This window comes from Saccoglossus kowalevskii, chromosome 13 (assembly GCF_978046115.1).
Source record: "Saccoglossus kowalevskii chromosome 13, keSacKowa6.1, whole genome shotgun sequence".
Classification (NCBI taxonomy): Eukaryota; Metazoa; Hemichordata; class Enteropneusta; family Harrimaniidae; genus Saccoglossus; species Saccoglossus kowalevskii.
This window is the reverse complement of record NC_140653.1, coordinates 30354131-30372676: the sequence shown is the minus strand read 5'-3', so window position 1 is coordinate 30372676 and position 18546 is coordinate 30354131. Positions and strand designations below refer to the sequence as shown.

General features: G+C 33.9%; 3 protein-coding genes across 3 annotated transcripts in view; 1 reads left to right on the top strand and 2 right to left on the bottom strand.

Annotated features, from left to right (window-relative positions):
* The window catches only part of LOC100370854 (dmX-like protein 2), a 72811-nt gene extending 70836 nt beyond the window's left edge, over positions 1-1975 (bottom strand). The window contains exon 1 of the mRNA XM_085507401.1: positions 1783-1975. Within this exon, the coding sequence (XP_085363527.1) occupies positions 1783-1869 (87 nt within the window). The 5' untranslated portion in view covers positions 1870-1975. The remainder of the gene's footprint in view (positions 1-1782) is intronic.
* On the top strand, positions 1972-10389 carry LOC100370111 (phosphorylated adapter RNA export protein-like). The gene is made up of 3 exons (XM_002736002.4): positions 1972-2110; positions 6795-7587; positions 8760-10389. Exons 2-3 carry the CDS (start codon positions 6826-6828, stop codon positions 9012-9014), a joined length of 1017 nt encoding a protein of 338 aa, XP_002736048.1. The 5' UTR covers positions 1972-2110; positions 6795-6825; the 3' UTR covers positions 9015-10389.
* Positions 10390-13956: 3567 nt separating this feature from the next.
* The window catches only part of LOC100370714 (uncharacterized), a 30529-nt gene continuing 25939 nt past the window's right edge, over positions 13957-18546 (bottom strand). Inside the window, exons 8-10 of the mRNA XM_078010363.2 lie at positions 18127-18189; positions 17363-17500; positions 13957-15281 (exon numbers count right to left, since the gene is read on the bottom strand). Of these exons, the coding sequence (XP_077866489.1) occupies positions 14665-15281; positions 17363-17500; positions 18127-18189 (818 nt within the window). The 3' untranslated portion in view covers positions 13957-14664. The remainder of the gene's footprint in view (positions 15282-17362; positions 17501-18126; positions 18190-18546) is intronic.

Below are 18546 nucleotides of genomic sequence, written 5' to 3'. Positions count from 1 at the left end.
AAGCAAAAAAACAAAACAAACAAAAAACATGGAATAGCTGATTCACTGTTGGTTGAACGGAATGTTGTTTACTACAGTTGACTAAATAGTGTCAAAGTGCTGATAATATTTTGATATTTGATGTTTTAATAATGTACTTAAACTGTTTCTTCTTATTTGTGTTTTGAAAGTCTACATGTAAGTTGATTTGTTATATCATGTTGCTTATTTTATTTCTATGTTCAGTGAATAAATTACAGCCCATACAATGATTGGTTTTTTGTAGCAACGAACCTGTTTCTATTGCTATTGGTGGTGGCTTATTCTAAATTGTGCTATTGCTTTGGTGTACTTTCTGTTATTATTAATATGGTGTATACATGTATGATGTTCCATTGTGATGTTCCATGTATGATGTTTTGAAAATACTGTATGTTCGTAATTTTCATTTTTCCAAATGTTACTGTCAGTAATAATCATTATATGATGTTAATGGCATTGAATATTTAATGAATATGTAATGCAATAATACTAATAAAGTAAGCTCATAACTTCTGTAGTAGCCATGGAAACCGACAATATGAAGAGAGAATGCACCCCAGCTGTTTGAGAGAACATTGATTTGAATATTTTTGACCCCTGGTATTTTTTATGATTGCACGATCTCTGTTAACTTTTAACACTAGGTAAAAGCTTGTGAAGAAATCTGAGATGCATAAATGAAAAACACACAAGTACCAGTATGAAGAAAAGTTATGGCAAACATTTCATAGCAAAATATATTTGTAGATTGAACCACAGTGAGTAAAAAATGCTGGTCGGTGAGAACGAGTAAATAAAGAACTACTGATTATTAACTAATTAACAACATTTTACACAATGCTATCAAAACATGGCTACAATTTAAGCTATGATGCAGGCACATTTATAGGGGTTATAAATTCCAAATCTGGGGAAGAAATTTAGTATTCTGCAAATATTTTATTCAATTATTGCCTGAAGAAAAGTCTTTATTCACATTTTTCCAACATAGACATTTTTTGTTTTCGGTCTCACCCTAAACAATTTTTTCCCAAACCCTTCAATATGTACATAATAACAATAAAACAAAGTGTTTATTAATTAATGAAAGTCACCCAGCAATGTGACCAGGATTCCCCTGAAAATAATACTAGTACAGTTATTGTGAATGACATCAGGGCATTCAAAGTGGAGTTACAAAGCATGTTCCTCGCCTTTACACAAAACACTACAAATGTTGGAATCATAGTTACTTTAAAGATGGACAATAACGAATTGGATAAACCAATGATTCATTCAACCACGTACAATTGTTATATTAATATTAATATCGTAAATGGATGTTGATTATCAATGAATAAATTTAATCTAAACTAATGTCCACTAAATCAAGATATATACTATAAATAAGAATAAACTATTATACTAAAATATATATTTATACGAGAAAATTTTCTTTAGAACACGTCACTGATGAAAGTTTCAGTCACATGAGTGGACTATCGCGATTCATTCATTCTCACTTCCTGAATATCCCACTCGGTACTCCTATCTAAAATCTCATACAAACCTGAATAAGAGATGTTGACACTTCACAAACCATATTCATACATAACACAAGACATAAATTAGACGTTCCTTGGATTTAAAGCACACACTCATAGCCGATAATCAATAGAAGCGAAATTATGAATGAATTCATGAATGTTTGAACGCCCACTCTCAGTCATCATAAGATTTCACCGGCCAGATATAATCAAGCAAATAAAAAAGAAAAATTACCGTGAATGGTATACCATCTACATGTCCGATGGCAAAACAGCTATCGCCTGCATTGACCGCACCCGTTAGCACTTGATGGCGGTTCATTGTGCCCGAAACAGACACGAAAACAGCTAAAACGCCACTAGAATACGAGAGCGACTAAACATATATGCGTCCATTTTGGATGATAATTGTCCCAGCATGCACTGCCAGGAAAAAAACGTGTGGTCAAAGGTGATGAGTCAAATGTCAAGATGCTTTTTATTTCCTTTCCCGGGTAAACCGTAAAACATAGCATTGACGTTTGCCGGACGTTTCCACTCTGTTGATAAGTGTTAAATATCAGGTAAGAGTAAACTTATTGGGTAAAATTGAGCACTGAATTGCATGATGTTTCAGAAAAATATTCAAATCAAACGTTACAAGTCAGTATTCCAAATTATCCGCGTATTTGAAAATAAAGCCCTCTATATTGTACAGTAAAAAAAAATAAAAATTATAAATAGAATTGTTTAAAAGCAATTGCTGTAAAAAATGTCAAAAAATAAGTATGCAGGCAAATGTGGGTTGCACGTCATTTTGGCTTCGAATAGATTCTGGTAGGGCTTCGTAGGGGTATCAGGACGATCCGGCCCTGGTTTGTTGCGGCCCTGGTAAAAAAAAGACGTTCCGGCCCTGGTTTGGACGTTCCGGCCCCAAAACAGTTTGGTCAATCCGGCCCTGGTATAAATTATATTCGATAGGTGTTCATATCTAATGTTAATATATTAAATGCATAACGAATGCTTGACTATCTTGTTTAACAATTATTTTTCGTCTTTTGCAGGGCATTTTCACAATTTCACACCATATTTTACACAATGCAACAGATGTTTATTTCATTTACTCGCCGCCACCTTTGTACTAAGCACCATATGGCCTGAGTGATTAACACTGTGCACGTGAACATGTGTGGCCCGCAGACAGATAACTTGGATACATATATAATACAATCCGTTTTAGTCAGGGTTCGAATACACATTTGTGGTTTGTCACGTAATGAATTAAGAACGTTAATCAACAGAGGAAAAGAATGTAGAAGGCAGACAAAATGGTTTTATTGGTCTTTCAGTAAATAAACAAATAAACTGTTTTTTTGTACGTTGTGCTTCTGGTTGTTGAGCGATACATTTTAGTTCCGCATAGGGTTCGCGTTTGTGTGGTTCGTTTGCATGTGTTTCCATGGGGAATTGCGTGAATAAATTAAGAGCAGAAGTCGAAATGTAACAATGTAGCAAGATGCCTCACTTTGTCGCCATGTTAAATAGTCGACTTTTTGTACTAAAAGTAATCGTGATTATACGCTAAATTACAAACAATGACCTGTCGGTTGGCGGCAAATCATTGTTGAAAGAAAAAAATTCACGGCTAAAAGAAGGTGTTAACAACTTGACTAGAAGTAAGTGCGTGGTCAATATCATGAACAATGAAATGTCGTTCACACACTCAGTGTATAAGACTAGGGAGCAAAGCACAGTTCAGTCATTCTGATTCAGTCTAGCTATCAGTTAACTGCTCTGAATTCTATATTGCTCGCTCTCTGAAAATTTTATATTGCCACGTTACGTTAAAATCGCTATATCAGTCCCACTGATAATCTGTATCGCATCGTCTCATATTAGTCCCACTGATATTTTATAACAGCCTCTTTACGTCGAAATCGCTATATCAGTCCCACTGATAATTAATAAATCGTCCCATGTTACGGTACATCGCATTATATCAGTCCCACTGATAATAAATAAATCGTCCCATGTCACGGTCGCATTATATCACTCCCACTGATTATAAAAAAAACTCAAACTAGGCAACAATGAGTCAGGTGGCGCCTGATGATACATGTACCACACTACACCGCATGTACTGGTAATGTGGGACCTAGTGCCGGAGTGATTTTCTATATGATGTCTAGCAAATGTTTCAAATGAAATATATTGAAATCAGCAGATTTAATGCTACATTACGTTTGCAGAAAACTAATCATGTTGATTAGAAAATTGGTTCCCTACACTTTAAATATTCGCGGGTACTTTGACACATTGTCTCTGGAGCATGTTTGCTACACTCCTCATTTCCATTACAATGATTGTGTGTACTTTGACGTACCGCCCGACCGGAAGGTGTGTACGACCCTTGCATTGTGCTAAAACGTAAGTGTTAAAATTGGCTGCAATCTTTCCTTGAACTCTGATAAGTCCTACAAAAGATGAAAAAAAAATTGTGGATAAGATAGTCACACATTTAATATATTGACGTTCATTACGCGACAAACCACGAATGTGTATTCGAACCCTGACTAAAACAGATTGTATTCGATGCGTAATCTAATGTCTGCCGTTCACGTGCATAGGCGGCGAATAAATGAACATACATCTGTCAAACACGGTGTGAAATCGTGAAAATGCCCAGCAAAAGACGAAAAATAGTTGTTAAACAAGATAGTCAAGCATTCGTTGTGCATTTAATATATTAACATTAGATATGAACATGTATCGAATATAATTTACACCAGGGCCGGATCGACCAAACTGTTTTGGGGCTGGAACGTCCAAGCCAGGGCCGGAACGTCTTTTTTTTACCAGGGCCGCAACAAACCAGGGCCGGATCATCTAGAAATCTTCGTAAGCTACCAGGTTTAGGTAATTTTGGCTTTGAATAGATTCATCAGCGCCAACCAAGCCTGGGACATATTTGGACCCAAACCGAAGCGAAACCATGGATATGACTAAGCTACGTTTTCAAAATATAATTGTCCTAGTTAACCAAATATAATAGTGCGATTTCTCTCGTTAGTCTCCCTGCCCATCAATTCATATGCGTATGAAATCACTACCCAACCCCCAGCAGATATAAAAAGAATTATCGATATCATTAGCTAATTATATTCTAATGACAATAAGGTTTTACAGAAAGTAGTAATTTAGTTTATAAATATATGTACATGTAAAACAATTTGTAAATACTGATCATCAGCTTTCATTCAAATTTAAATATTTGATGATTGGCACAAGAGCTCTACATTGTTATGCCCATAATGGCCACAAACCTTAAGTGACATATAAACTGTGACAGCCACCAAAATGAAGGGCATGCTGATTGGATGATGTTGAACTAGCTGAATAATATTAATGAGAACTTACGATGATATTGCCATATCTTTTCTCGATTGATCAATTTGAATTATATTTAGTCATTTTGGTTTATAAAAATTATTTCATGCAAAAAACGTGACTTATCGTGAAAGAGGGGGTCGTGCATTGAAAACATAAAAACCACATATACACTCATGGGTTTATTAATAGTGTCTTCTTTATTAAAACAGATCACGATCACGATTAATAAAAACACAAGTTAATTGAAAGGTTAGAAACATATTTACAAATTGTATGTTGTATCAGCACATGTGTCAAGCAGTATTCGAATAAGAATCGATCATGATTATGTTTGCTGTAAACATTGCAGACATGCTGCTCAGTCTAGAAATAGGAATCAGAATGATGAATTCAACTCATTGTAGCGAGTTTTATAGAGGTATATCAAAGGGGACCGGCCAAGAAGTACATACGGTCGCTACTCAACACCCCTGTTAATACCTTGAGTAAGGCTGCCATCACCCTTTCTATCTCAGTAATTGACGGAAAGTAGGTGTTAAAAATAAAATTGCTTTTGGTGCAGAGCATCCTTTAAAAGATGATTGTATCGGCTTTGATTACCTTCGTGAGAAATTGAACACAATGTACATAACAGAAAAATTACCTGCTTTAAACAGTTTACTATTTAAATCACTGTCTCGCATGGTATTAATAATTTAATCATCATTACGTTAGCTACGTTAATTTTGTCAGACTGGCAACGCTATTGTTTAGAGGTGTCAATCGGCCTTATCCCCAGTGAACGTGCGTCGCTGGAGGCCCGCGCTTTGTCGAATTTTGCCGAATGGCGAGTGCACACATCAGAAATCATCGGTCTTGAGTGTATTTTAGTCATATCTGTATTCGGTTCAGATCAGATCAGCCGGAAACGAGAGAGTTGTACTTTGAGTTGCCGAATAATATATTTTTAGCCAAAATTGACCATGTTTTAGAAAAGTGACAATTATTTTAATGCATAAACTATCTTCGTAGTAATTTTCTTGAATGCATAATTAAGAAAAAAGAAAGACTTTTACCAGAACACGGCAATTTTTTCCCAATAGTGACTAGATTTTTCTAGGATAGTTCACATCACAATATTTACAACAAAGCTGGTCTTATGTTATGAAATATGCCTATCATGAGAGGGAACGCTTATTACTTACTTCCACCTGATTTATTTCCACTGCTATTTAGTTTGACCTGCAACTGAATTTTATACTTTCTGTTTTATTGTTACCCGAACCTGTTTTATGAATGTCTGTGGGTCCACGAGAATCACTAACGTAAGGAAAATATGACACTTCAGTCTGACTTTTGCATCACTTCCTGTTGAAACACCGCAGTATCTCGCAATAGGTTGTGCGTTTTCGCGTGACTTCATGGACATTTTCTTATCTCCCCCAGTTGTTTATAAGATTAAAACGTTATCGCAAAAGTAAACACGAGACACATGTTAGATCAAAAGAAATACATTTGTACCCGCGTTTCCAATCTGTTTATTAGTTGTCTGAGATTTTATAGATGCAGGGTTGCTGTATAGCAGTCTCTGGAATCTAGTAAAACTATATGCAAGCAAAGGCCTGTAGTTTTACTTCGATGGTGCATTTCACGATTACTCAAGACAAAAAAAAATATTTCTCTAGCTGCTATGTAAAAATCCTGTTATTTTTCTAAGCTGGCCTTGGTTCCGTTTTTTTGCTTTACAGAAATAATACAATCCAAATAGGGCTTCATTTATCTAAATAGTGTTGTAACATGGGATGTGCGTGTTATACTTCAAATTGCAGCATCTAATGTACTTCACTTAAAATAAGAATTATCGTTCAAGCAATTGTTTTCTTTATTGTGTATTTGTAGGTTTGGCTCACTAAATTAAATCACTTTTGACATGGAAATATATAGAGAGTCAAAGTCATTTGAGTATAGTGAGGATAGTGAATCTGAGAGCAGTTCAGATGACGATGATGGATTGTCATGGAAACGACGAAAACATGATGCTGTTTCAGTGACTGCTGTTAACAATAATGACAACGTAGATAAAACTAATGGACAGAATGGGCTAGGTACTGAAGAATCTACAACACAATGTGTAGGAAAATCATCAAAAAAAAGAAACAATATTTGGGCCAAAGTGATACAAGGGCAAGAACAGCAAGGTGTTGAGTTCCAAATTGATAATTTTAATATGGATCCTTCCGTGTCTCTAACAGACAGGGAGGTTGAAACTTACAACTACAAAAAACATAGAGAGCATGAGAGACATGGATCACGTGGTGGACATTACGATGACAGAGACAATTATAACGAAGAACGAGACAGGGAACACGTACATCGAGGTGATAGACATCGTGGAAAACGCAAAAGAAGTGCTAAAGACAGGCTAGGTCGTAGTTCACACATCAGAGAGAGGCTAGGGAGAAAGCCCAATGTCAGAGACCGACTTGGTGAAAGAAAAAATCCATATAGCATTCCCATTAGGGTTAACGAAGACGATGATCCGGAAACTGTTGCTAAAGCAATTATTGAGAGACTACGAGAGCAGAAAGGCGACTTAATACGCAGAATTACTGAAATCGTTGGCAATAAAACTGCCTTGCAGCTGTTACACGAAACTGAAGATGTAGAACAAGCTGGTGGATTAATGACACAGGTATATGTAGTGTTCACCAAATCATGTCACAAGCACACTTTGTATCAGGTTAATTTATGCTTTCGTCTCCTCATAAAATTCCATTTTTTGTAAAATTCTCACTCTAGGTTGACAGCCTAAATAGGATAAATAATACCATCCATCCATGTGTGCAGATGTCAGCACCTGTAGTACATGTATATCTCACATGCCTAGAATGAAGTTCAAAATTTAGGTGCCCATTATCTCACACATATGCACATGCATTTGTTTTGCAGCATGTTTTAGGATTACTGAATGTTAGTCATTTTATTACTAAATTGAGCCTGCCATTCTGAAACCTCAGATGTTAACAGATTTCATTCATACATTAGAACATTGTCCATACATCATTTCAATTTTGTGATTTACTACTGTATAATTTTTGATAACAATATAGTCAAGTGCAGTTACCAATATGATACGTTTACCTACATGTATATCCACTCATCTGCATCAAAAACAAGGACTTAAGAATTGACCTCCATGTGTACGTCAGTTTTTCCATCCATTCATTTATGCATCTGGACCTGCATCTTGGACATGCCTTGGCTGATTACATTGCATCATATATCTGATCTCTGATGCATGAATAACGTCCACTTTAATGTTAAAAATTCATTGAAATCAAGCATTTCTGCCCGAATTGGAACCAGATCTTTGTCTCTTATGGATAGATTTTGTACTCTGTATATACATTTGTAATTACAGAGACTTGATTAATGCCATTTTGTTTTTCAGATCAGATTTAAAATGGCCAACTGGTGGCCATTTTGTTTGAATGAAAGCTGTTCCAGGGCTACATCTCTGACATGCCTTAAGCAATCATGTTCAAACTTTATAGATACATAGTGTCACATTATTCGATTCAATTTGGGTGAACTGTGCCCATTTTATAGTTAAAATTCATCTAAATCAAGCATTTCTGCCATTCCGGACCTAGATCTTGATTACACATGACAACTACTTGGTAATGTCCCTTTTTGTTTGTACCATAATGTTTTTTAAGATTGGGTTCAAAATGGCAGCAAATGCTGATTAGAGCCATGTCCATTTCTTGACTGTTTGCAATCAAAATTTACGACATGAGGATGCAGTTTTTTGTTTATAATTTATCAGTGGTATTTATTTTTACTTTTTTGATACTTATTCAGGATGGTAAGAGACGACGACAACCAGGTGGTGTTTATTTAACGTTATTGAAAGCTAGCAAGAATGTGACGAAGGAACAGTTGGATGAAATCAACTCCTGTAGTAAAAAAATGGAGAATGCTAACAAAAAGAAAGCTGAGAAGCGGAGAAAATTCCTGAAAGCGTTGAGACGAAAACAGGAACAAACTCCAGATGATCCAGTTCAATGTGGTGAAGGGGAAAGTAGTATTATAGAGGAGAAAATATCAGAGACCTAATATTATTTGCAAATCAAATATGAGTTATTTTATTTTTTTTAAGAAAGTATTGAGAATGTAGGGTTGGATTACCCAGCAAATTTCATGCATGTTTTTTTCATTAACGTCTGAATATATGAAATCACATCATTTTGACTTTTACACACGAACACAAATTTTACTGAAAAGAATAAAACACAGTATGCTCCACTAACACCATACACACTATGACATTTCTTTTTTTTTTAAGACTACATTCATCTTTATTACTAGTACAAATGAAATATTTTTGTTTTGAATTAGTCTCATTCACATTCAGATGAGGCTTGATGATTGGATTGGCCTGGCAGGCACGTCCCTCTATTCTGCTAATTATTCATTTGATATGCATGGCAATAGGTTATTATCCCCATCGCATGCATTTAATTAGTTAACATTGGTGTTTCCATGACAACGAAATCAACATTTTTGTGTTACCCTGGTACATGCAATGTTACCCCAAAGCAAATTTGAGACCCAAAAGTACAAAATCCATAATTTAAAAAAAAAAATGTTCAACATCAACAAAATAAGCCCTTATACTAATACATACTGATAACACATATGAAATGTTTGTACTTTTATAATATAAATGGAGGCATCTATAGCTTAAAATTTATTTGATAAAGAATATTGCTGATAATGGTGTTGTGTTGTATAACTGATCATAATACATGAATGCCCAACAATTAATTAGCAAGCCCTGGGCTAGCTCCAGGCCTGCTCTGTGTCAGCTTTAAGTCTGCTTGTATAGTAGTGTTTGGTACAGTGTCCAAGAACTTTTCAAATAGTTGAATAATTTATTTGACAAAGAGCATTCCTGAGTGAGAAATATTGTGTTGACTGTAAATAAGAAAAACAAGGATATGATGTAAGATTGCTCATGATGGAATTGACAAGACATTTCAAGATCAGAAAATTTAAAATAAAATCTTGTCTGCTTAGACTGACTTGAGATTTTCTAGCTAGTGTGTTTTTTACTTATTGATAATTGGCTTCAAGTTTTAGTCATCCACTGGTTAGCCTACAATTACATTATTATTTCCTGTACAGAGCGAAAGGCTATGAAGGGTTTGAATTAACAATTAACATCTTATTCAATGAAGTCACTGTTAATATTCAGTTAAAAAGCATAATTTCCATCAGTACATATTGATTTTGTATCTTTTTAATAATTTAGATTTCTTACTGATGCCATTTCCCATTGGTGTCACTTGTGAAGAGTGCCATCTAGTGGCCATGTTAGTATAACTTTTGTTTTCAGGCCTGTCTTTTCACAGCCTGTAGGTCTATGCATTCAGTTTGATGTAATTATCAATAGATGATGTCGGCGTGGAATAAATAATTTGCATAACAATGCATTGTTTACAGTGAAATATTCTCTATAATGTATGCCAGCTTCAGTCCCAGCCAATCGTCTACTCTAAAGATGTTCTAATTCAGCACATCTCTCAAAATTTGTTTTTTTTCATTGACTGAATGGCAGTCTATTCACCCATTTCCCTTTTTAAGGGTGCATGTATGAAAGGTGAATTTGATTCCAACTGCATTCTAAATGGAATCACTGTTGTAACATGGGCAGTGTAGTGTCTATGGTTGCAGGTGCTATGTGATAAACAAGTAGTGTCTATGGTTGCAGGTGCTATGTGATAAACAAGTAGTGTCTATGGTTGCAGGTGCTATGTGATAAACAAGTAGTGTCTATGGTTGCAGGTGCTATGTGATAAACAAGTAGTGTCTATGGTTGCAGGTGCTATGTGATAAACAAGTAGTGTCTATGGTTGCAGGTGCTATGTGATAAACAAGTAGTGTCTATGGTTGCAGGTGCTATGTGATAAACAAGTAGTGTCTATGGTTGCAGGTGCTATGTGATAAACAAGTAGTGTCTGGTTGCAGGTGCTATGTGATAAACAAGTAGTGTCTATGGTTGCAGGTGCTATGTGATAAACAAGTAGTGTCTATGGTTGCAGGTGCTATGTGATAAACAAGTAGTGTCTATGGTTGCAGGTGCTATGTGATAAACAAGTAGTGTCTATGGTTGCAGGTGCTATGTGATAAACAAGTAGTGTCTATGGTTGCAGGTGCTATGTGATAAACAAGTAGTGTCTATGGTTGCAGGTGCTATGTGATAAACAAGTAGTGTCTATGGTTGCAGGTGCTATGTGATAAACAAGTAGTGTCTATGGTTGCAGGTGCTATGTGATAAACAAGTAGTGTCTATGGTTGCAGATGCTATGTGATAAACAAGTAGTGTCTATGGTTGCAGGTGCTATGTGATAAACAAGTAGTGTCTATGGTTGCAGGTGCTATGTGATAAACAAGTAGTGTCTATGGTTGCAGGTGCTATGTGATAAACAAGTAGTGTCTATGGTTGCAGGTGCTATGTGATAAACAAGTAGTGTCTATGGTTGCAGGTGCTATGTGATAAACAAGTAGTGTCTATGGTTGCAGGTGCTATGTGATAAACAAGTAGTGTCTATGGTTGCAGGTGCTATGTGATAAACAATGGAACTGGTAATTGCATGCCAACTTTAACATTTTCTTCAGTTTATTAGAGGCTATAAATGCAACATGTATCCATGGTGATTTCATGATTAGCATCTTGCAAATGTCATTATAGTAATCATGCTATTAATTACACTAAACACAAATGTTATTTTTTGACAGTGCCAAAGATATTGCGAGGATGAAAACAGTCCCTCGCATTTCACGAAGTGACCTATTCTAATAATATCCTTGCAAAAGTTCCTCATAGTGAATTTTTAAAAGTGCTGAATTACATAAGTAATGGCTCAAGTCAATAAGGTATCTTTGTGGTAAAAAACATATTTTATTTCGTAGAAAAAAGCGCTTTTGTTACTAAAATAGATAATTATTTTTAATTAATATACATACAGTAAGTAGTTATCAGTATTGTTGGCTGATACAAGTGGATTATACAGAAAGTCAACTGTCATGATACATTCCAACGCAAACATGTACAAAAGAACTGTAGCAAAAAATATATTTAAAATTCTCTCTTAAACGCACATGCAATATTAAAATTTAAATAATTTCTCTGATATTATTAGGTTATATAGAACACATTTCAAATCATAATACATCTATAGTAATGTTTTACAGCACCCTTGTTATAATTATCTTTATAAAATTCTTTCCCATGGATAATCTATCATACCAGTAATTACCTTTCCTCCACAACTGATGGCATATCAAATAAAAGATGAATACATTTCTGATAGATGAACAGACTCTTAAATGTTAGTAGTTTGTAGTGAGTTATTTCAGTTTTGTATTCAATATTTCTATTGTCAATTCAGAACAAAAAATTGGGATGTGATAATGCCGTATATTATTAAATGTTAAATGTATATCAATACACAAATATTACATGCTATATGAATTCCATATATAGTAATATGCAAATATTACATGCTATATGAATTCCATATATAGTAATACACAAATATTACATGCTATATGAATTCCATATATAGAAATATGCAAATGTTGCATGCTATATGAATTCCATATATAGTAGTATGCAAATATTACATGCTATATGAATTCCATATATAGTAATATGCAAATGTTGCATGCTATATGAATTCCATATATAGTAGTATGCAAATATTACATGCTATATGAATTCCATATATAGTAGTATGCAAATATTACATGCTATATGAATTCCATACATAGTAGTATGCAAATATTACATGCTATATGAATTCCATACATAGTATTATGCAAATGTTGCATGCTATATGAATTCCATATATAGTAGTATGCAAATGTTGCATGCTATATGAATTCCATACATAGTAGTACGCAAATATTACATGCTATATGAATTCCATACATAGTATGCAAATATTACATGCTATATGAATTCCATATATAGTAGTATGCAAATATTACATGCTATATGAATTCCATACATAGTAGTATGCAAATATTACATGCTATATGAATTCCATATATAGTAATATGCAAATGTTGCATGCTATATGAATTCCATATATAGTAGTATGTAAATATTACATGCTATATGAATTCCATACATAGTAATATGCAAATATTACATGCTATATGAATTCCATATATAGTAGTATGCAAATATTACATGCTATATGAATTCCATATATAGTAATATGCAAATGTTGCATGCTATATGAATTCCATATATAGTAATATGCAAATATTGCATGCTATATGAATTCCATACATAGTAGTAGTATGCAAATATTACATGCTATATGAATTCCATATATAGTAGTATGCAAATATTATATGCTATATGAATTCCATATATAGTAGTATGCAAATATTACATGCTATATGAATTCATATATAGTAATACACAAATATTACATGCTATATGAATTCCATATATAGAAATATGCAAATGTTGCATGCTATATGAATTCCATATATAGTAGTATGCAAATATTACATGCTATATGAATTCCATATATAGTAATATGCAAATGTTGCATGCTATATGAATTCCATATATAGTAGTATGCAAATATTACATGCTATATGAATTCCATATATAGTAATACACAAATATTACATGCTATATGAATTCCATATATAGAAATATGCAAATATTACATGCTATATGAATTCCATATATAGTAATACACAAATATTACATGTTATATGAATTCCATATATAGTAAAATGCAAACGTTCTATGCAAATGTTCCATGCTACATTATAAATCCTATCTATGCAAATGTAAATTGTTACATAAATACCATATATACAAATATGTAATTGTTAAGAATACCCTTGTAGCAGATCTACTTTGTGAAACATACTACTGTCAGTCTCTAAACGTTATCTTAATGTATTTCATGAAAAAAAAAACATTTCTGGGGTTTCTTGGATAGCCTTTGAATAAGTACACCATGCCTATCATGCTATTTAGTATTTCATTGCAATTATTAAAATGTGTCTTTCAACTCAACAATAATATAACAAAAATATCAGCCATTCTTTTTTGATTAAATTAAACACCAGTTCACCAACTTAATGCATATATCTATGAAATCTATAACGTTAGTTATATAAAAAAAAATGCAATATTGTATAATTTTTTCATTCACAAAACCATTGGCACATAGTTAGTAGTAAATGCCATTTCATTCATATTTTGAGTATATAAACACGATTTTTTATGAATTAGTAATTTTCATGGAAATAATTCTTTATATGGCATGTTTATATGCTTGTAGGTGTGTATTTGCATGATAATGATTTCCTTATATCGTAGTGGGTGTGTAATCTTATGGTAATTATTCCCTTATATAGTAGCAGGTGTGTATTTGCATGATAATGATTTCCTTATATAGTAGTTGGTGTGTATTTGTATGATAATTATTCCCTTATATAGTAGTGGGTGTGTAATCTTATGGTAATTATTGCCTTGTATAGTAGTGGGTGTGTAATTGTATGGTAATGATTTCCTTGTATAGTAGTAGGTGTGTAATTGTATGGCAAGTGTTTCCTTAGAGTTGAGTTGTCCTGAATGTTTCCTCACATAGAACTTAATATAATGTCATCAATTGTACAATAGCTAAACTTAGTCTCAGGCCTAGTTCTGCATGTGGCATATTTAGATTTAAAATTCTAGCTCCAGTGGATATTTCACTAAGTAGCCATTATTCCATGAGTAGATTACTTGTTCATATGGGTTGTAGGAGACCATTGCATTCAGACCATATTCATTCCTAAATGGTATATCCAGGTCATCTAACACCTTTCCGCTAAACAGGTCATATGCAAAATTAATGGTTGTTTCTTTCACCCTAGGACTCTTTGTTGAGTAGAGTACGCCGCAGATAATGAAAGCATCACCGGAAGCACGTTTTTCATAGTCTGTATTTATTGTTCGAATAACGCTCAAATCAAGTGTGTCAAGCTTGCTTATCACCATATTTCCTTTGCTTTGAGATGTGCTATAAATAGCCCACAGACCCGTTTCATCTATCTCCAAGTCTATATATGTATACTCCGTAGCATAAAGATATTTAGTGTCACGAAATCCAGCTCCCTGTAGTTTATTTCTTGCTACTATGCGTTCAGTTATCATATCATATCTTGCAATATCTCTGGTGCGGGCCACATGGTAGTATACTGAGTTGTTGTATACAATATGACCGGTACCTTCCCAATGTTCCGGTAGTCTGTAATCTTTGTTACCTTGTTTAGTTTTCAACTCATCAATGTTGTTCCATTCTATAGAAAAGCAAATTAAATCAGTGTTATTTTTCTGAAAACCTTTTTTCTATTTTTGTAAAATATGATTGTTACAGACATGCATACTATTTTTAGTAGAAATAACATTTAGTTTGAAACTTGGTTTATACATAAATTTCATGTATGTAAGGGGGTCAAAAAACTAACTCTGCGACGTGATAACGCAACTTGCTGAATGTTGATTATCGCACTCTGTGAAATGGTCACAGTCATTCTCTTTCCTAGAGATCCTTGTGGTCAGAGCACCAAAAGTATTTCTGCCACCAGACACCTCCATTTTTTGTTGAAACACCACTTTCAGTATGCCAATTATTTGAGTATTTTTGTTATTAGAGAGATCTCGTGTTGATTTATTACTCCTGGTAAAGAAGATTTTAAATATTTCGTTGATAATTATTTTGTCGTAAAACGCTCTGTAAAAGGTAAAATAGTTGTAATTTAGAAAAAAAAATAATTTCATCACGAAATAACCTTTACTCAGTTCATCAAACTAACTCTCCTGTCGATCGGCAGGCGACGAAATGTTAACAAACGAAAACTCTTTTATAATAACGTACAAAAAATAAATTCGTTGAATTGTTACAAAATGCAAGTAAAATTCAATTTAGTTTCATCGTAAGCGAATGATTCCGATCACATGCTCTATGCGATATGTTATCCGCCATGTGTTTTCTTTTACACGAGTTGACCTGATCTGATTTGATTTACTAGTAGTAAATGGATAAACTACACCTTGTAGCAATTTGACTAAATTGCTAATTAACCAATCAAAATGCTGGATGATGCCATAGTGATCAAATAGCTCAGCTCAGTTAAATATGGTGAATATGGTTAATGAACTCAACACGGAAGAGATTTGCTGATGTTGTAGAAAAATCTTTTGGCTTTTATTTTGATGGGAAAACAGCATGATTTTTTTTTAATTCAAGAAATTAGTTGTTTTCAAAATGTAGAACGTGTGAAAAGTATTTTGCGTTCCACTCTCCTTGAAGCTGCCGCCTATGCTATGAGCTTAGTCATTGGGAAGAAGCTTTACAACCCCCAAGATGGCATTAACGTTACACTGTAAATAGGCAGTCAATACCTATGTGCATGTTACCCTACCTGGTATTTCACTTTTCTAGCTAGCGGTGTGATGTGTCTAATCACCGTAAACCATGTAACATTTGTTTGGTCCATGTGTTTGCCGATCACTGAACAGTGCGGTATGTCGCCAGTAGATCACCATAGTTCGCAAGCAGTTAATAAGCAAAATAAGTATTTAAAACTTTCTATAAGGCATGCGGTAAACCCTTACACTGTAAATAAAAATTGAAGTAATATGGGCATTGATCAACCATTGGGATTCACGCTTTTCGACCAACCCACCAATGGGAATCGTGCTCTTCACCGAGTGACACTGCAACCCTTTCGAGTCACACGATCACGTTGCAGAGTTAGTTTATTGACCCTTATACATACCTCACAAATCTTCAAATACTTCAAAATTTACAGTTAATAATTGTTTTGTCATCTAAAATTCCGTTTTTTACTTTCGGTATCACATAGTATGAATATTTGTGGTTCAGCATAAGCATTGTAGCGCAGTGTTCAACAGCCTGACATAACAGTCTTGTGATTACAATACTGTACGCAGAGACAATTATTCCATTTTCAGACTGTTTATTGACAAAAATGCTTTGGATAACATATCACCAGAGTAGTCATTTCTGGAAGCCGCTTTTGTTACATATTTAAATTGTTTTCATTTTACCAGCAATAAGCGCGATACGATGAACCTGCTCGGGCAGCACGGGTGGACTGCACATTCTATCATTGTTACCCTCTATTATTTGTTAAAGTGCCATCTATTAATGACATAGCACTCCTCATCACTGTGCTATCAATGATTAAGCACCCTCTATCAGTTTTAGTGTTCACTATCATTGTTACAGAACCCTCTGTTATTACAATGTGTTTCCTTATTACTAGTAGTAAACTATATATTGTGAATATTTGTAATGTGTAAAATTAATTTATTTTCAGTATTTACATGCAACTCTTATCCCTGCTGATCTTACCTTTCATTATGTTGCCATTAAAGTGAGACATAGTCCAGATTTTATCACTTATCACAAGTGGATCCATCATCCAACTTCCCCAGTAAGCTCCCATCTTGAAAAATGTCTCGGGATTTCTAACACTTTTCAATTCACAATCTAGTAATAAAAAATAATGGAATTATGTTTTGAAAAATTATTGATTGACATTTTCAAGACATTTTCACAATTAAATTATGCCAAAATATTGATAGATTTTCACCACTGTCAAAATTTATTTAAAAATAGGAAATGTATCAACAATTTTCAACTGACATCAGTTTGGAAGAAAATTAAGGTTACAGTTCCAGTTTATTATATTGTTTTTATGTATGATGTCATGTGTGCCAATAATATGAGCTTATCACAAGAATATCACAAAGTATTTAGGAAGTCAGTATAGTGAGCTGAAATGACAAGTAGAGGAGATAAATGCAATAACCGTACTGCCTGTGTGCATACTTTGAGTATTCACGTGAAATCCTTATTATTATGCATCTTTTTCTCTTGTAGTAATAATTTAATGTGAGATAAAGCCTGCAAAAAATGTTTTGTGCAGTAAGCATGTTTGTGGTCAGTGACAGGATTATATTTCCGTCGCACGCTACGTCGCTTTTGCGTCCAATGCAAACAAGTAAAGTGTTTGCTGATACATTTGGAACGAGTGCTGATCAGCTTTTTATATAACAACAAATTCTACTCTTTTCGATTCTAGATAGTTTAATAAATTAAATGAATATACTTGCATGTATTCTGTGGTCTCAACAATTTGGGTTCTTCTGTAGGCTTAATTTCTATAACTGTATCATCTGAAAGATTAAACATATTACTGTATACTGGTTTGACTAAACATCTTATAAACTTTAAAACTTGTCTTTTTCGCGAGCATGTCGTTTTAGCGAATTTAGCGAGAGAACTGATTCGCTAATTCAAGATGTCGCTAATGACTTTATTATAAATTCAAAATGGCCGCCAAACAACGTCTTTTTTTCTACACAAACACTTTGTAAACAAACAAAAAAAACATATTTACATGATATACACTTTATTGAAAAGTAAATTAACACAAAAAAATAAACGTATTCATTGTGGTCATTATTTCAATGAAAATAAATAAATGAAGCGATACTGATATATTATTACGGAAATTAGTAGTACTTAGTAAT

Excerpts from the sequence above, each read along its gene's own strand:
- LOC100370111 (XM_002736002.4), top strand. The coding sequence starts at position 6,826 with ATGGAAATATATAGAGAGTCAAAGTCATTTGAGTATAGTGAGGATAGT. Across the intron at positions 7,588-8,759 it reads CTGGTGGATTAATGACACAG|GATGGTAAGAGACGACGACA; the intron begins GTATATGTAGTG and ends ATACTTATTCAG.